General features: G+C 34.9%; 1 protein-coding gene across 6 annotated transcripts in view; it reads left to right on the top strand.

The window, feature by feature from the left end:
• Positions 1-20,621, top strand: part of ZNRF2 (zinc and ring finger 2) — a 140,667-nt gene that overhangs the window by 62,462 nt on the left and 57,584 nt on the right. For 5 of the 6 annotated variants that reach the window (XR_013442806.1, XR_013442807.1, XR_013442804.1 and 2 more), the window contains exon 3: positions 14,066-14,171. Coding sequence is in view for 1 of the 6 variants with exons in the window: in XM_036074475.2 (XP_035930368.2) it covers positions 14,066-14,171 (106 nt within the window). In the remaining 5 variants the exon portion in view is untranslated. Of the gene's footprint in view, positions 1-8,583; positions 8,661-14,065; positions 14,172-20,621 lie in introns of all 6 variants that reach the window. The other variant, XR_013442808.1, reaches the window with a different exon arrangement.

Consider the following 20,621-nt stretch of genomic DNA (forward strand, 5'->3'; position numbering starts at 1 on the left):
CTGTTGATGGACATCTTGGCTCTTTCCACAGTTTGGCTATTGTGGACATTGAGTATCAGCATTTTCTTGTGCCCCTTCCTCCAGCCTCAATTCCCACAGGGTGATGTGAGAAGGGCCAGGTGGTATCTGCACACTCAGTGAGTTGCATTGCAGAAGAGGAACCCTGAGCTTAGTTAGGGAACCTGAATGTTTTATTGTGGGAAGTAAGCAGGTCTGCCCTTGGCTCTGGAGAAGATACTGCCTCTGTCTTCCAAGGCTGTTTGCTCTACAAAAATCATTGAAAAGAGAGTCTAAGACATGCTGAAACATGAGAGACCTAGGGAGAATTGTCTCCCAACGATTTCTTTTTGTTTACATTCACCTGCTGTCTTTTTGCTCACCCCTTTCTTGTAATTGATTTTAATTTTGTGTTTGAATAGGTAACATGTTTGCAGTGGTTCCAATGCAAAGAGACACAAAGGATATCCAGTGAAGTCTCCCTCTCACCTCATTCCCTCAGTCACCCTTTCCAGAGGCAGGCAATACTACCAGTTCTTGTGATCCTTCCAGAGATACTTAATGCATATGTAAAGGTATACACATAATCTGCCCCCACACTTTTTACATAGTGATATCATGCTGTAGATGGTTCTGAACCTTAAGTTTTTTCCATAATATATCCTGGAAATTATTCCAAATGAGTTTCATTGTTCTTTACAATTACCTTATATTTTATAGGTGGGCGAGCCACAGGTGATTAACCAGTCCCTTGTTGATGGATGTTAAATTGTTCCTGGTGTTTTGTATGTTTATGAGTAGGTCTATGGGACACAGTCCTGGAAGCCTTGCTTGGTCTGCGATGTATGCAAATTTGTTATTTCTGATAATACTTGGAGTTTTACCTTTAGTGTGGTGCTGGAGTGTATTTGCTAGTATTTCAGTTAGGATTTTTGCAAAACTGAGATTGGACTGGTTTGGGGGTAATCTTTTTTTGAGTCTTAGAATCAATGTTATGCTTGCTTCAGAAGAAATCATTTAGATTTCCTTTTTGTATGCTCTGCAGCTGTATAAATAGCATTCAGATCCTCTGAACTTCAAAGGTTTGGTGTAACTCCCTGCGGAAGTGTCTGGGCCTCATGCTTTTTGAGGATGGCTCTAAGAGCTCTCTCTGATTACTATAGAAATTGATCTGTTTGGATTTCTGCCTTCAGTCTGCTTTGCTTCTTAAAAGTAAAGTAGAAAGTTATCTATTTCATTGCTGCATATTGTTAGCAAATTAGTCTCTTATGGTTTTTTATTTTCTGCCTAAATGTGATTGTTTTCCCAATTTTTTCCTAACTTATGTATCAGTTTTTGCTTTCTTTCACCCTTTTTATTGTTGACCTTAGATACCTTTGGGTCTATCATTTTTTCCTGTTTTAAAAATTAATTTCTTAGGCTTTTAAAAATATTTTTTATTTCTTCTGATTTGCTTTCTTTCACCCTTTTTATTGTTGACCTTAGATGCCTTTGGGTCTATCATTTTTTCCTGTTTTAAAATTAATTTCTTAGGCTTTTAAAAATATTTTTTATTTCTTCTGATTCCTTAGATGTGCTTTTCCTTGTCTGTTGTGTTGGGAGCATTAATGCGTTTTCTTTCATCCTTTCTTTCTTCTTTTCCTTCCTTCCTTTTTCAGCATAAATATGCAAGGGTATGAGTTTTTCTCTTATATTTTAGCTCTGGTCCATAGATTCTGTTATATAGTATTTTATCACTATTACTTTCTTTTTGTTGTTTAGATATTTTATATTTGGGGGGGGAATCTCTTCTTTAACTCAAAAGTTAAGGGAGAGTCTTTAAATTCCCAGGTGTTAGGTGCCTTTTTCCTCCAGTTTTGCTATTTGTTTTCTAGTTTTACTGTATTATGATCAGAGGATGCTATCTGTACTATTTTTGTATTTTAATTTACTAAGTTTTTGTGGTTTAACGTCATTTTTGGCAAACGTTCCATATTCATGTTCAATTTAAGGTCTTCTATATCCATCTTGTTTTTACTTGATTTGTCATGGACTGAGGTGAATTAAAGTGTCCTACTGCTGACGTTTCTATTTTTATTTGTATTGCCTGACTTTTTTGCTTTATAGTTGCTATGATTTTGTTATTCATAATCATTATAACTTAGGTGCAAATTGCATTTTTTAGTATTTAAAGGGTCCTGTGTCTCCTTTAATGCTTTTTGCACTGTGACCTTGTCTGATATTAAGAGTGTAATTCTTTCTCTCTTTTTTTTTTGTTTGTATTTTCCTGATAAGTGTTTTCCTTTTATTTTCATCTTTCGTCTTTTTGTTTCAGATATGCTTCTTGTGTACAATACAGGGTTAATTTTATTTGGAATCCAATCTAATCTTTTTTCTTTTTTTTTTTTTTTTTTTTTACTGTGTTGGATTAGCCCATTTACATTTAGTAATGCAGCTAGTTTTAATTCTGTCATTTTATATTATACTTCCTGTTTTTATAGCTTTTTAAAAACATTTCACCAAGTAGCCAGTTTTTCTTTGCTCCATATTTCTTCTTTTAGTTAGGAAGAACTGTATTTCTTTTTTTAGAGATCAATTTCATAAGTGTAACTGTAACTGTATAATAACCTTGATGCTCATATTTTTACACACTGTTAATTTCTATGAGCAATGATGAATACGAAATGATGAATGAAATGATAAAAATTTTTTTTTTTTTTTTTAAGATTTTATTTGAGAGAGAGAATGAGCAGGGGGAGGAGCATAGGGAGAGGACGAAACAGACTCCCCACTGAGTGGGGAGCCCCATGTAGGGCTTGATTCCAGGACCCTGAGATCACGACCTGAGCCAAAGTCAAATGCCTAAACAACTGAGCCACTCAGGCGCCCCAATTCCTTTCCTTCTTCTATATCCTGATTTTGGTTATTGCATTATCTCTTGTTTACTTTTTAATAGTATTAAACATATTTATACTTCTGTTATTTGCTTTGTCAGCTTTAAATGATACTTATTAAAGATAATAATTAGCTCTTTTGCCTTTATTTAGGTTTTCAATTTATACAGTCCCTAATCATAATTGCCATTTTTATTTTGATCTAAGAGTTAAGTAGATTCAGTTCTCACTGCAGGTCCTTTTGCTTTGGTTTTCCTAGGCATCTCTTGATTAGCTGAAGTTCATCCTCATGTAAATCTTTTGAGAAGGGTTCATGGGAAATACTTTTCTAGACTTCTTGTTTAGGTGTGAAATCTTTGGGTTACACTTACTTTCCTAGAGGGTATTATAAACATTCTTCCAATCTTGTAGTATTAAAATGCTACTGGGAAGGAGTCTGACACCAGTAGGATATTTTGGAAATAGATTTGGGTTTTCATGGCTAGGCTAGGTTTTTTTTCTAGGACTCAGTGTCCCCTTCAAATACGCAGCTTTAGTTATATTTTCATTTCTATAATGTTTTCTGGAATTTTATTTTAAGTAATCCCTGCAACCAACATGGGGCTCAAACTCATGACCCCGAGATCCAGAGTGGAATGCTCTTCCAACTGAGCCAACCAGGCGCCCCTTGAATTTTATTTTTGGCTATAGATATGCCATTGGATCTCTTTTGTTTTCAATAGATAGCATTTTTTTTCTTTGTTTTTAACACTTTCTTCATTTCCAATTTATTTTTCTTGTTTCTGACTCCTTTTGTCCCTGTGATTTCAGGAATGTCTGCTCTTTCTTGTGCTTCTAGATTCACCTTAATTTTGTAAGTCGTTTTTCCTTCTCTTTTTCATCTTCACTCCTGAGCTGTTATATCTTTGCATGTGCTCTAGGATAGTTGCTTCCCTGTGTTTCCCTAAGTTGTTTGTTTGTTTGAACTCATGGCAAGTAAGTTGATTTGTCGAGACTGAATAGATTACACTATTCGATACACATATTTTATATTAAAGCTGACAAATTTGGTATTATTCTGTCACTTATTTTGTATTTTTTATTTTACTTTGTTCTTGTCCAGCTTCTCTGGATTGATCAAGTTGCTTTCCCTTCCCTCTAAATTAATCCACAACTTTTACTATGCATCTTGCTATTCCTGGTTGATTACCTTACTTTAATGTGTATCTTTAAACATATTTTTCTGTCATATTCTATCAGAATTAAGGGGTTTTTTGTGCTCTTTTCCCTCACCTCCTCCCCTACTATCTGCAGCTCCTGGATGTTATGAAACAGAGTTTGCATTCTACATCATTAAGTTTGCATTGGTGAAATACTGTTTTCATTTCAAAAAACCTGTGGTTATAATACAGTTTCAGTCACAGTATTATCTATTTACATTTCACTTACACATGTTTAATCGCTCACTGCGGTTTTTTATACTCTTCATTTTTGTGTTTATTGAGATTTTTGTTCTTCTAATTTTCTTTTCTTAGAAGCATTTCTATGAATAATTTCCTTAGACAACCTTTCATGGATTATATACTTAATGAGCTGTTGCATGCGCAAATGTTTTTGGTTTGCCTTCATATAGAATACAGGATATTGTTATTTGAGGGTTTTTTTTTTTTTAAGTCTATAAAATTGTTCTAACTACTAGTATTATAGATGAGAAGTCTGGCTAGGTCTCATTATTTTTCATTATAAGTTACCTGTTCTTTACATTTGGAAGCGTACAGGTCGATTTTGTGTTTTGAAGGTTGGAAATTCTATTTTTTTCCCAGGATGTGTCTGTTTTAGTGTTTTTCTACCCTACTCAGTACCATCTCTAATTAATCCTGCTTAAAGCTTCGTGAGCCCTTTCAGTTTAAAACTCAGGTCTTTAGTCAGCTCAAGGATTATTTTCTTCTAGTATTTCTTTGATTAGTATTTCTTTCTGTGTTCCTTTTTCTCTTTCTATAATATCTGTATTTTCAATATTAGAGTTGGATTTGTCCTCTGTGTCTTTTTTCATTCATGATTTTGGTTTTTTTGTTTTTTTTTTTTGGAGTTACTTACATGACATTTATTCTAGATTACGAGTTTAGTTTTCTGCAATGACCTTTCTTTTATCCTTTCTCTGAAATATTAAATTAAAAAATTATGGGTTGTGGTTCTAGGAAGTTCTACTTTATAAAGTTGTCGCACCTTCCTCATCTCTCCATCCCCTCCTGGCTTCCTTCCTTCTATTCATTCTTTCTGACACTACAGTAGGCATCGATTTCGATTCTTTATCTTGGTTCACCTTCGATCACGTTGCTGTGTGTACTTAGCTCATGACCTTTCTGTGTTACATAATGTCAGCAGTTGTAGAATCTCTTGACACACATGTAGATCATAGTGTTATTTCTTTCTCTGATAGAAGAAGAGCCTAGTGATCATTAACTTGGCCACACACTAAACCCTGTTTGTTTGAAGGTGTTAGGAAAGAAGTTTCCCTCCTCTTCGGTGCAGGGAGGGTTCTGTCCTCAGCCCAATTTGGTGGCTTTTTTTGGTTTCTCAGTGTCGAAGCAGCCTTGCTCCCTTGTCCCCAGGAGAGTCACTCAGATACTGCTGACTGGCTGGGAAGCTTGAGGATTGATAGACTTTGAGCAGGCCCATTGAAAAGAAATAAACCTTACAAATGAGTGTATTTTCTCTGTCCTTAGAAATACGTGTTAAAAACCCTTTTCATACTTGCTCTTTCTTGATTTTCATATGCTTTCATTACCTAAATCTTGATTTAGATTCTCCAGGATCCAGCAATTAGTCACCATTATTCTAGTAATTTAGTAGCCAGAGTGAAGGGGGATCAAGAAAGAAGGCTCGGTTGTTATTGTTTCATGGCTGTTACTGTCAGAGCTACTGGCTCACACTTTGCTTTATCATTTCAGGACTGGACCTTTTAAATAGCTTTCCTGTGCATACATACTTTTAATACTTTACCTATCCATACTAATCGACCTAAAAGTATTTGTTGGCAAACTCAGTATATGTCCAGTGCTTTCTGGTTGATTGGCTGATAACCTCGTGGGTAAAGAAGTCAGTACACTTAACAAAAAATAGGTCTGAGCTCATCTGAGTCATCAGACTGCAAAGTGCCCAGGCCACTGAAACAACAGTCCGTGGCCTTGGGGCATTTTCTCTGTTCGTTGGTAGTTTCTTTGTCACTTGGTGTTTTCTCTGGTCTCCTGAGATCTTTTGCTTCATTAGTTGTTCAAAAAATACTTTATTCAAGTACTTACTGTGTGCAAAACACTATGCTGCGTGCTAGAGGGAGCAGAGCATACAAGGTTCCCTGTCCTCCTGGAATTTACTGTCTTTATTACAGAGATTGCAGAGTATTGACTACATCTGACTACATTCTCTTAATTGGCTTACACAGTATCAAAATGGGTTTTTGTCAGTATTTTGAAAAATGAGAAATTTCACCTAAAAATCTAAATTTGCAGCTGCTTTAAATATATAGTATCTGGCCACCCTGAGCCCTCATTCCTATATGGCATTCTGCCCCTTTAGATAGGACTGTGTGCATCAGTTTGTCGCAGTTAACCTCTTCACCCTTAAAACTGAGGCCAAATTCGGTTGGCATTCATCGTCACAACTGTGCTGTTCTTTTTTCTTACAAAATGATTAAGAAGGTGAGTTGCTTCTTGAATGTTTTCTGGCTATCCTCCTTCAGGCATTTGAGTTTGTGACCTTTGTATGATATTTATTAGCCTACTAATTATCTTACAGGCTCAGCAAAAAGCAGAAAGGAAAGACATCATGCTTCAGCTTCAGTCAACAAGAGCAGTAGACATATACATTGTAATACTCCTTTTCAAATTCATTCTAACAAAGTGATAGAATCCTAGTTCCATAAATCTGGTAATTCTGACATAATACGTATTTTTGCATGCTATAATACCATTTGAGTTGACATTTTTCAGTTTACTTCAATAATGCTGTAGTAAAATTTTGTTTATATTCAGCTGATAACTTAGTTCAAACCTTTTAAGTGGTTTCATATTTATTAGCTCTTTTTTTTTTAATCGTCAATATTAAAGACCATATGAGATACAGGTATTATGACCTGCAGTTTAGTTGAAGAAAAACGAGGCTCAAAGAGGTTTGCACATTGTCCAAAGTCCAAGCCTGTTCTTTTTTCCATGAGACCGCCTTCTCCCATTTGTACTATCTCATTAGATCTTCACAACAATCTTAAGAGACAGGTGGAGCAGGTTTCATCATTTCTTTCGATTGGAGAAAACAAACTCAGAGGAGGAGTCCTTTCTTGCCAGTGATGCCATAGCTAATCTTCAGAACATGTCTGCTGCTTGCCGGCTACAGTGCTAGACATTTCACAGGTCTTCCTTAATTCTTACTACTCCCCTATGACGTAGGTATTGTTATTCTCATTATATTCCTAAATAAGTTGAAGAGTTGGCATTTGAATCTAGAGCTTTGTATAAGTAACAGTTTTTTTTTTTTTTTTGCTTTATCCTGTTACCCAGGTTGCTTGACTCTCTGTATATGAATAGCCTACATTATAATTTAACACATTAATCTAATTTTAAAAGTACACAATAATAAATTAAGCTTGAAAATCATCTTTTTTGTATTTTTAGGACTCGTGTTTTCTCTCTGCAATGATTCAAAACAAAGGTGGACCAAATTTAAATTTAGTTAAAAGTCTATATTTTCTATTTTTGTATATGTTCAGCAGTTTTAGAATATTCCTATACTTTTTAGTGTGGACAACTTGTCTGAGAAAATGACTTGTTTAGAGTTTAGCAAATCTGTGTATTGGTTGTGAATTTTGGTTTATTGTTGATTTGTGATAGGGGGCATAGGATAGTTATCTTGACTTGAAGATTGGGGAATAATTCGGTAATCTAATAATTTCTTAGGTGACTTTATGACTTTCGGCAGCTTATTGTATACCTAATTTTATATAATACGCAACCCTAGCTAGCCTTTTACAGTAAGTTAGGAACAAAAGGCCCAAGAAAGCTAAATCTATTAAGTATTGAGTTTGTGTTCCTTTTGTGTATTTTTACCTTTTAGGGTTTCTAGTTTGGGTTCCATTTTATTCCACTTACATTTTCATTTTCTTGGAGAAGGTGCCAAATATCTGTATTTCCAAAAATATTCCCAAGAATAGACATTTTTTCTTAAAAGTCATCAGAAGAGTCACAAGTTCTATCCACTTTTAAAGAATTAGTCTTAATATTAAATGGTTTCTAACATTGCAGATGATAAGTAGCTCTGTGTATAGTCAGTTCTCAGTTATATTTAAAGAAAACATTAAGGCAGTAATTGTCAGTGGCATCAAGGCAGAGGAAGCCAGTCATTCCTAGTTGAACCAGAGGGTCTAAAAAGGATAAAAGCAGAGGTTGACCATGAACTTTGAGTTTTAGACACTCTAATAAAGGTCACTCCCATGTTTTTATTGATATAGTTGCCTTATAGTGAAAATGGCAGTTTCCCTCTGTTAAGTGTCATTTCTAGTCCCCCTTATGATATTTAAGTACAGTAACAGCTCACGGATCTATAATGTTAACTTTAAGTCCGTTAGAGATAAATTTATTTCTGAAAGTATTTATTAATAAGCCCTGTGAGCCCCTATTTTTCATTCTTTGAGTAATTGCTTCTTACTAATGTTATGAATTTTTTTAATTCTTGATTTTTCTAGGGATTATTTCACATTTCAGCTGCTTTTGTTTTCTACTGCTATCATTGAGGGTTCAAGAACAAAAAATAAGTCTTCAGGTAACATGCCTGATCCATAGTAGTGCTTGGCATTGTATTTTGCTGAAAAGATCATATATCTGTTTGGATGCTTGATCTGAAAAGTTGTGATGATTATGAAATTTTCGCATGGAGTTTTCTTGGCTGCCTCTAACAAATTTGGTCTTACTCTCTTTCTTTTCAAAAGGATTTTTTTTTTTGGCTGTCTGCTTTTTTTCATGTCTTGATCTGCAATAACTATATGGATATGTGCTTGTACTTGCTAAATATTTTAATTTTGCATATTTGGCTGCTTGAATTTTAAATAATTTTTTTGGGCAATGCAAATTAAGAGCTTGAGGCTATAAATGAAATAGCAATCTACAGAAGTTTTTAATTAGTTTATAAATGTATGTTCCTTATCTATCATATATTTTCAGGTTTTGTATTTTACTAAAATGAAGGACAGTTTAAAATTCAGTTTCTCAGTTGTGCTGACCACATTTCAAGTGATATTTTCAGGCCATATGTGGCTAGTGGCTACCAATTCAGGCAGCACAGATAAAAAGACTGTTTCTGTCATCATAGAAAGTTCTGATTGGACAGGGCTATTTCCCTGTCCAATAGAAGGAAGTAAGCAGTAAAGTATAAGCTCATTTCTGATACCAGTTTTGACAGCAGCTTGACAACTCCAGAAGATAAAGCAGTCTTGAGCATACTTCCTCTAAATATGTAGCCATCTCTTGTAGCAAAATTCATGTAATAAACAGGCCAGCGACTTAGCCTTCATTTGAATCCTGATCCCAGAACTTAACTTAGGTTAGTAACTTCTGATAAGTTACTTAACTTTTTTGAGCCTCAGTTTCCTTATCTGTAAAAAAGAGGTAACATTACTTACCTTACCTCATAGGATTAATAAATAAATAACACTAACTATATGTAAAGATATGTAACAGGGGACATTTATAGTACTTTTAAATATAGAATGAAGCCAAAACATTTAAAAATTAGGCAATGTTGTTTGCATGGACTTGTTCACACCCTTGAAACTATAATAGGTCTCTAGAAATGATTAGGTCAAGAGTATTCTGTAGAAGTTTCTGGTGGCCATGGGATTATTTATGACACCGTGTGAAGTTGAAACAGCTAGAATACCAGAATGAGGAGAAAAAGAGATAGAAAAATGACCAACTTTATTTTTGGAGAAGTCTAAAAAGTGCTTTCTGATAACAATGGTAATAAAAACGAATATTTTGTATAATGTTTTGATAACTTACAAAGTTTTTCACATAATTCTTTAAAATTTCATCTCTATAATATTTTGGGTACCTTTATTATACTAATATTAAAGAAGAGTAAAAGGAAACTCAAAGTTGACCAACATTTTGGAGATTACATAGCTAACTGAAAGGATGGAGATTCCTATTTTCAACTTCAAATCTTAACACTCTTTCTACTTCGACATGCTGTTCAATTGATAGCAGTTGTGTTTCTGAGACAGGTGTGTATTTCAGCATCTCTAGGGATGGGGCCCACGTACATGTAATTTATTTTCTGTATTGAGACAGAATGCCTACCCAAGTGATCCTGGTTCCCACCTCTGGTTAGAAAATCATTGCTCTCTTCCTGCTTTAATTCTTCTTTTCCTGTATCAGTACATCTAAATTAATGCATACACCATATGAATAAGACAAAAAAAAAAAAAAAAACGAGACTGATAAACAGTACACTGATTTAACTTGTAGTGTTCCAGATGTTTAGGTAGGACATCAGCAACACTTGAAAAAGCAATAGTAGTTTCTGTTCACTATCTTCAGTGCCTCTCCATTTATAAGTGCTTGTGGAGAGCAGGAATCCAGTCAGACTAGCTAACTATGGAAGTTAATCTCTTAGTGTTCCTTTCTCTGCTTCTCTAATAACAATTTTGGCTACTAATAGTCTGCCCTCGATGTATTGCAGTCCTAAAATGTTGACTCCATATTGCTTATAGTAGTATCTTTGTGAATGTTTTCAATTGATTGGCTAAAGATTTTCAACATTTTTAAAGATTTTTAACATTTTTTCCCCCAGCTGTCTTGAAGATGCTTCAGTATCCTGGACTTAGTGGTTTTTCCCAACCATGTTTAAGTCTGAATGTTTCCCATTACCAAGCTCAAAACTTTCCTTTGAATGGAAGGACACTGTCATAATGGGGTGGTAGAGGGGAACGTTCTAGCAAACCCCCATGTAGGCAAAAAGGAACTGTGTTGCATAGTGAATTTTCAAATTACGCATTTGCTATTTGAGACAGTAACGGGTTTTGCAGTGAATGAACTGTCTTTTGACTCAGAGTTGCTTATCAAAATGCAGTTGAGTAGTGTCTGTCTATAACATGTTAACATTGCCCTTTTAATTTTCTGAGCAGAGATCATTTCACTAGAAGCTATTCACAGTGAATATAGGCTGCTTCTGCATTGCAATTTGCTTGGAATGTTCTTGTATATAGGTGCACCTTTCTTAACATAGAATATATAGTTCTGATTATTTTTCATTACTAGGGCTTAGGGAGCTTATGATTAAATGGCTGACTTTAATACGGCATTTTAGATTAAACTAAAATGATTTTTTTAACTTAGTACTTGCAAAGCATAACATTATTTTCTTAAAATAAATATCATTATGTTAATTATATGCAGATTGTATTTGTCTTTGTTGTACCGTAAATAAATTTACTTAAAAATAGGGTAAAACCAAGGCCTTCAAGATATTAAAATTTTCCCAACTCAGAGATTTTTAAAAACCTTTTGTAATAAAGAATTGAGACTTGGTCATAGGTCACCATGAAAGTATTGTTAAGACACTTATTTTTCTGTGAACAGTGCATTCAGAAGCTTATACTTAATAATACTAGTTCTTTTCATTTTGTGCTGACAATCTGTTACATAGTAGTATATGGCAAAAAATAATGGCAGTGCTTTTTCCTTATTTTTTAAAAGCTGGCCTATCTCATTTTCTTAATATAAGATAAGGGAGATTATATGGTTCATTTTGACTTAAATCTAGATGCAATATTAATGTATTCCAAAAGGTAGAAAATGTGATACCATGTTTCGCCAATTCTAAGACACACTTCCTTTTCATACTTTAACAGCTCTGGAAAATGAGATGCATCTTAAAGTTGATTTGTGTCATTTTAATGGTGGGTTTTTGAGGGGTTTGGGGGGGTTTGTTTTACTTATGTGCAAACTAATGGTACATGTTATAATCATTGATGTCTTAGGCTTGGTAAAAAGTGATGGTTGATTTTTTTGAAGTTTGTTGTAGAACTCAGACTCATTGTTATGATGTGGTATATCTTTGCGGTGAAAGAAATCAAATAGATGCTGTGAGAAGATACTGTATTATTTGGAGTTACAGACCTTTGCTAAGATCTTTTAGTGTCTCCTTCACATCCTCTCACTGCCTGTCATCCCAGTGTCAAATGGCAAAACTAAAACAATTCAGTAACGAGTTTGCTGTATTTTATTCAAGGGAAAATAATCCATAGATTGAGGGAGTACAGTGCCTCACGAGCACTTCAGAAGGTATTTTTTCAAGAGCAACTTTTATATAATGTTCGAAGAGGCAGCCCAAAAGCAGGGCCTGATTGGCTAGAAGGACCTGTTTTCTAGGGTAACGTAAGCAAGCTAAAGCCAAGTTGGAGGATTGTGACTGGTGTTACATTGCCTTGATAGTGAGGTGTTTTCTGTAAGTGCAGGATGATTTAGGTTTAGATTTGTGACATGGGTGGGGCCGCTGGAGTGGCCTCCTTTTGTAGGTTCCAATATATACCACTAATTAGGTTTTTTTACATTAGACTGGTTTCCCATCTGTGGAAAGCTATCCAGAACAATAAGAAAAAAATGGAGATCAAGAGAAGGAAGGAAAGATGGGCTCAGGGCGGGTGGAGTGGAGGTAGTGGATGGGACCTCCAGAGTGAAGAAGGGAAAAATGGGGATAAGACACTAGAGGGGGTTGTTAATGAGAACATTTTCCATTTACGCAGCTTTATTTATCCTGGTCAAGTCTCTGATATGTCAGCTTGTGAACTTCCCAGTAGTTAGCTAAAATCATCTCCACCATATTCCCTAGATTCTGAACACATTAACTTTTCATGCCAAGGCCTTTTTCCGCAGAGGTTGCCCTGTTACCCCCTCCAGCCTTACGGGTAAATCATCTGTCTGCTGGTAGAGACCCAATAGAGTGTGTGTTTCCTCTTAATGTGCTATCTCAATATGAATAACTGAAGGGCGAACTACTTTTTAGAGAATGAATTTTTCTACAAGGAACGATTACAGATAAATGCACAATTAAATTCGTTGGTTTTTTATAAGAGGTGTGGGAGTACCCGGCAAATAATTTTAGGAACTTCCCTACTTTGCACTGTCTTTAAGCATTTAGATAGAGATTGGTGTAGTCTTTTCTCTTTAGCCTATTTGATTTTTATTTCTACAGACAGTAATTTAGTTATTTGTGGTATAAATTCATATTGCATGTTCCTGCTTTAGTTTTCCATTCTTGACACTTACTGAGTATACATTCTCATACATTTGGCAGTTTCTCCATACTTTACAGCAATGGCATGTTTTAGTTCTTAGTCATTTTATCTGGCTAATATCTGTGTTTTAGGCAAGATCCTTTTAAAAATTAAGCTTTAACATTAATAAAATATTTAAATATTCAGTATAAAACATGAATTTAAAGAACCTTTTTTTTTTCCCCCCCGAAAGGAATTTTCACTTTGTAAAGGGTTTTACCATAGCAGTATTTTAAACAGTCTGCAGGGCCCTCTGGAAGCCAGTCTAATTAATTACTGCCCGGTGTCGGCCAGGTATTGTTTGTAAAAGGATTAAGAAGAATTGTTGCCTATCTGAAATCCTCAAGTTTCCAAAAGTCCCTTTCAGAATCTACACAAAACTTTAATCTACCTTTGGATTTTCTTGAATTAAGCAGACCTTTTTAAGAAGCCCCATATTCAGGGTGATTTCTTTAACTTATCCAATTTTGTTATTTTAGAATTTTAAAAATATAATAGTACTTTCATGTCTTTTCAGCCACATTACACTCTAAATTTTTTTGAACTATCCTGGGCATCAAATTAATATTGATTAGTAAGAGAAGGAATATGAATTCCAAATTGCAAGTAACTGACTTGCTGATGAAGTTTTATAGCAAAATCCTTTGCAAGTCGGAGGATTCTGCACTGTTCTTGCTTACTGTAATGCCTCAGTGAAATGGAAATGGAAATAAGATGCTGTCTGTGAGTAAAGGTAAATATTATTCACTGACTTATGAATAGTATTTCAAATATGGGTGCTGAGTTTTATGTATTTCTGACAAAATATGCCAGTCACCACTCTTTATAAATTAGTGTTCCTATAATTCGTCTTTCAGTTTTATTGTCCTGAATTCATTTTCTCTTTCCTCAGAGGATGTACTGAGTAAAGATGCTGGGGAATGTGCAATATGCCTTGAAGAATTGCAGCAGGGAGATACTATAGCACGACTGCCTTGTCTATGCATATATCATAAAGGGTAAGTTTCTTTTTATGTTAACCAAGTTGATAGTGGAGTAAGCGATGCTTCTCAAAATTTCAAACATTGTCCTTAGGGCTGAAAAGTTTTCTTCTTAATTGAAACTCCCTTCCCCTGTTTCTTAAAAAAATAATTGCCTTTTTTACCTGCTGGAACTAAGATTAAAGCCCAGATCTGTTTGTATCCAAAAATCTACCATTTGCTAAACATCTCCTGTTACCCAGGTATTGTCCGTAACAGCTTAGCTAGGTTATCTCATGTAAACCTTGTAACAATCTCATTCTATAATTGAGGGAATAAGCCGAGGGACCATAGGAAGTCTCTCCAAGGTCACATGGCTAGTAAATGGAAGAGCTGAGATTTTAGCCATGTCTGTTTGACTCCAACATCCATCTAGATTCTCATAAAGTATTCTTAGTTTCAGAGCAACACAGGACAATTTTTAGGTAAAAAAAAAAAATTATTTAAGGTGAACAGAAAAAAATAGAAAACTATAACATTTTAAACCCATAAAAGGAATAAGGCAGAATTTTATTTAAAGGTGGGTGTGGGGAAAAGCATAGAGAACACAATAAATAATACAAAATAAGGAGGCAAAAATAAATACAATATCAGTAATTTTAATAAATCTAAATAAAACTCATCAGTTGACAGCAGACTGAAAGATTGAGATATGCTGTTGCTTAGCAAACACTTAAACATAAGGATATAGAAAAATGTGAAAGTGAAGGAATAGAAAATTATGTCCGGGTAAATATTAACCACGAGCAACTGACAAAGCTAAATTAATATGAGACAAAATAAATTTTAACAAAAATATTACTAGTATGATATGATAAAGGTACATAAAGTTCAGTTTTTGGTGAACCTAAGAACAGTCTCAAGGTAAAATATTTATAGAACTGTCAGAAAGAAATGGACAAAAATGTCATGATAATGGGAAATTTCAACATAGTTCTCATTGAGTCAAGCAGATAAACACAAAATGAGTCAAGACCTAGAACAATCAAGCAATACAGTTAACAGGTTTGTCTAATGGATGTATGTGTATCTGCGCCTAGCAATTAGTACATTTTCTTTTCAAGCACATGTGAAATACACGGAAATTGATGGTGTACTGGGCCATAAAGCAAGTTTTAGCAAACTACAAAAAATTGGTGCCATACAGAAAGCCAGCTGTTCTCTGGCCAGTTATATGTCAGTAATAAAAGATGAATAATCTTCACACATACTTTTAAGTAATTTGTAGATTAAAGAAGAAATATAATGGAGGGGTGTCTGGGTGGCTCAGTTGGCTAAGGGTCTGACTCTTGATTTTGGCTCAGGTCAGGATCTCAGGGTCCTGAGATCAAGCCCCCTGTCAGGCTCCACACTGAGAGTGGAGCCTTCTTAGGATTCTCTGCCCACTCCCCACCCACCCACCCCCAAAAAAGAAAGGAAATCATAATGGGTCTTAGAAATACTCAAAACTGAATAATAATGAAAAACCCTTTTGACATTTTCTAGAGTGATCCTTGGAAGGCTTGTGTTAGAGTGGAAAGAAAGACTGGAAATCATTAAACAAGTTCTTCCTTAAGAAATTAGAAAAATGAAGAAACACAAAATAGAGCAAAAAAATAATAAAGGTGAGAGAAGAAAATAATGAAATAAAAAAATTACCCACTAGAGTAGAGATCAACAAAGCCAAAAGTTGGTTCTTTAAAGACAAATAAAATAGATAGGCCTCTGGCAGGACTGTCTCTAGAAGGAAAAAGTGAACAGTATAGGAATGACACATAACTTCAGACACAGAAATTAAAAATAATTGGAAAATTTTGTGAAAAATTTTACACTCTTTGATTTAAAAATATAAACAAAACAGGCAATTTCTTTAAGAATATTATCTTTCCAATTCATTATATATTATTTTATATTTTATATAATATATAAATATATTTATTATATATTATTAATTGTATATTATATGTAGTAATTACCAAAATGATTCAAAAAGAAATAGAAAACCTGAGTTGACTAATAACTGTTACAAGTAGTTATTAAGACAAACCTTGAAAAACAACAAATATTAAAAATTAAAACAAGACCCAAAAACCTAAAAACAGGCCTACAAAGATGGTTTGACAGCAGGTTCTACCAGACATCCAAAGAACACCATGTTAACAATTGTAAACACTCCAAATAGTAGGAAAAGATTGTAGGTTCTCCCACTTATTTTATGAAAATAGTATAAACTTGATATTAAAATCAGACAAGGTAGGACGCCTGGGTGGCTCAGTCGGTTAAGTGTCTGCCTTCGGCCTAGGTCATGATCCCGGGGTCCTGGGGTAGAGTCGCATGTTGGGCTCCTTGCTCAGCGGGGAGCCTGCTTCTCCCTCTGCCTGACGATCCCCCTGCTTGTGCTCGCTGGCTCTTTCTCCCTGACAAATAACATTTTTTAAAAAAATAAATAAAATCAGACAAGGCAAGTATAGGAAAGTAAATTAGAAGGCACTCTTATTTATGAACATAAATGCAAAAAATCCAAACACATATTAGCAAACCAAATTCATCAATATATATCTGAAGTAATGCCTCATGACTATTAGGAATGTAAAGACACTGTAAGATTAGAAAATTTATATATGTAGTACACCACATTAACAAAGGAGAAAGACCATATTATCTCAATAAATGTGAGAAAACAGTATAACTCTATACTTACGAATTGATTTCAAAACAAAAGCAAAGAGTAGATGTTAGATAAATTATTAAAATTAATAAGAGGGGTGCCTCGGTGACTTGGTTGGCTAAGTGTCTGACTTCAGCTGAGGTCATGATCTCGGGGCCTGACCCCTGTTGGGCTCCCCACTCAGAGGGCTCTCCCTCTGCCCCTCCCCTGACTCATGCTCACTCGCTCTCTCTGTCTCAAATAAATAAATAAAATCTTTAGAAAAAAATTAATAAGAACTGGGGCACCTGGGTGGCTCAGTCAGTTAAGCATCCAGCTCTGGATTTCGGCTCAGGTCATGATCTCAGGGTCATGAGATCAGGCCTCCCTGAGATCCTGCTTAAGATTTTCTCTCTCTGTCCCTCCCCCTCTGCGCACATACGTGCATGCTCTCTCTTTTGCTCTCTTTCTTAGGGATTAAGAACTTAGCAGGGTTGCCAGATAGGAGCTCAACATGAAAATTAGTTGCGTTCATATCCCAGTAAGAAAAAAGAAAACATAACTTTTTTTTTTTATAGAATAATAACATTAACAGCCACAAAACCTACAATGGCTGTAAGCTGTGTTAAGAATACATCCTACAAAAGATACTCAAGATTTTAAAACTTCGCTGAAATATAGAAGATCTAAAATTTGAGGTATACCTTCTTGGGGATAGAAAGATTCCATGTCATAAAGATGTCACTTAACCCCAGATTACATAGTTAATATTGTCCCATTCAAATCTCAGCTAGTTTTTTCATGTAATTTTATGAGTGGATTCTAAAATACACATGGACCAAAGAGCCCATATGGCAAGAACAATCATACTCACGAAGAAGAAAACTGCTGGGGGACTTGCCCTGTACAGACACATTATAAGACTATTATTAAGACAAGTGTGGAAAGGGCATAGGAATAGAATCCATAAACACTCGTGTGCATATGAGAGACAGTATAGCACGGGGTTGTTAAAAGCATGGATTCTTGGAAGTTAAGCCTTCCTCCCAAGATTCAAATCCCAGCCCCTCCACTAATTCATTGTGTGATCTTGGTCAAGTTGTAGTTAGCTTTTCCCTCCCTCAGTCTTTAAAATGAGGCGATAGTACCAACTTCATAGAGTTGTTAGGAGGTTTTAAATGAGTTAAATTTTAGAAAGTGCTTGCACATAATGGTTACTATGTAAATATTTGTTAAGTAAATGAATAAAAAAATTGATTTGGCAGAGGTGGTATTACAGTAGTAGAGAAAGAATGAACAATTCAGTGAATGGTACTGAGATCAGTTGGTTATTGATGTAGAAAAATGTTATAGTTGAAATAAGAATCCGTTCCCAATTGACTAATCATGTTCCTGTGGAAATCAAAATCTTTACAAGTGTCGGAAAGAATGTAGAGAAATGTTCTTGACCTCTTGGTAAGAGATATTTTTAGGGCTAACATACCCCCCCCCATCAACTTCGAAAGAAAAGTTGATAAATTTAACTGTATTAAAATTTAAAACTTTTTTGCATCATGAATTTGTGAAAAAGTAAAAGAAAACTAGACCTCAGGCTGAGTTCTTTTCAGTACACGTAACAACAGTTTGTTGGTATGGTATCTGAAACACGCTTCTCCTTCAGCAGCTTTCTGTAATGCAGTTAGCTCATTGCAGTTGGTAAGTGGAAGAACAGTGACAATGTAATGAGATGATCTTCGTACTGGTTCATAAAGAATATTTCTCAGCGCAATAGTGTTTGCTCCATCAAATAAAAACAGATGAAAGTATATATGGGAACAGGCCGTGGGAGAATACAGTGTAGATATACCTTGTTTCATTGTGCTTCATTTTATTGTGTTTCACAGACACAGCCCCCCCCCTTTTTTTCTTTTTAAACAAATTTAAGGTTTCTCACAACCCTGCATAGAGCAAGTCTATTGGCACTATTTTCCCAACAGCGTTTGCATACTTTGTGTCTCTGTGTCACTTTTTGGTAACTCTCAGAATATTTCAAACTTTTTCATTAGTTATTTGTTATGGTGATCTCTGATCAGTGATTATGACTCACTAAAAACTCAGATGGTAGTTAGCCTATTTTAGCAATAAAGTATTTTTTAATTAAATCAATAAATTTATTATAAATATAGGTAATTTAATTATATATTTTTTTCTTTTTTTCTTTTAATTTAAATTCAGTTAGCCAACATATAGTACCTCATTAGTTTCAGATGTAGAGTTCAGTAATTGATCAGTTGTGTATAACACCCAGTGCTCATCACAGCACGTGCCCTCCTTAATGCCCATCACCTGGTTACCCCATCCCCCCACTCACCTCCCCTCCAGCAAACCCTCAGTTTGTTTCCTATAGTTAAGAGTCTCTCATGGTTTATCTCCCTTTCTGATGACTTCCCATTCAGTTTTCCCTCCCTTCCCCAATGGTCCTCTGCCCTGTTTCTTATATTTAATTGTGTGTGTGTATATATATTTAAGACATAATGCTTTTGCACACTTAGTACAGTGTGAACATAACTTTGGTATGCACTGGAAAACCAAAAAATTTATTTGACTCATTTTATTGTGATATTTACTTTATTGCTGTGGTCTAGAACTGAACCCCAGGATATGAGGTGTGCCTGATACTGTAAGAATACCCATCCACTGAACATTCTTACACCCAGTTTAGTTAGACCACAGGCTTTATTTTGGAAGTTCTTGCTTGCTTCATTCATAGTTCTCAAATTTTGTGCATTAGGCTTTTGTCCCCATATTAATATTAATCCTTCCTTAGTCCTCTTTTTTAAGTAATCTCTATACCCAACATGGGGCTTGAACTCACAACCCAGAGATCAAGAGTTCCCTGCTCCACTGACTGAGCCAGCCAGGCACCCTCTTCCCTAGTCCTCTTTATGTCAAGCTAACTTAACCCTTTTTTAAAAAAAATCCTGTATTTACAGTGGTATTTTATTTATCTGGAACAAACACAGCTTTGTTCTGGTTACAAGGTTGTATTGTTTGAGTGGTCTGCCTTTAACATGGGTTTTCCCATAAGCCCTGTTAGTTTTAGTGTATGATTTTGTAAAAAGCAAGGATCATCAAAAATGTCTATACTATATTATAGCTGAAGTATTTGGATAATAACTTCCTATAAACCTATAAGAAAAAGACAAAATAGAAAATTTGTCAAAAGTTATTAAGTCAATTCAGAAGAAAAAAACCCCAAATGGTCAGTAAACATACAAATGTAAATTGGTATACTTAGTGAATAACTCTATCATAGCTGTGTACTGTATATATTCCACAATTCAGTCATTCCACTCCAAAATATAAGCCCTGGAGGAATTCTTGATCTTGTGCTCTAGGACGGTGCTGCTACTCAGTGTGCAGGTCCAGGATGAAATAAAGGAGCTTGACTTGCAGTGATTTAAATTTTTTTTAAAAAGTTAAAACAGTGTAGTTAGAAGCAAAATAAATGGGTATTCTGGCTCAAAAGCCCCTTATTTCATTGAGAACTGGTAACAAACAGCTCATGGATTAGCACTGTGTTTGTGGGCCACTCTTCGAGTAGCACAGCTCTAAGAGACATGTATAAGAATGTTCCTAGCATCATTGAAAGTGTCCATCAGTAAAGGAATGGACACACAAATTGCAATATGTTTGTATTTATGGAATATTACAATGATAATTTCTCAGTGTGAGTCAAAATTACATGGCTTATAAAATAAATACCCATAGGTACTGTGAATTGTTAATATATCTGGAGAATTTTGTTCAGTACTTCTTTTTTT

Source organism: Halichoerus grypus, chromosome 12, assembly GCF_964656455.1.
Source record: "Halichoerus grypus chromosome 12, mHalGry1.hap1.1, whole genome shotgun sequence".
Lineage (NCBI taxonomy): Eukaryota > Metazoa > Chordata > Mammalia > Carnivora > Phocidae > Halichoerus > Halichoerus grypus.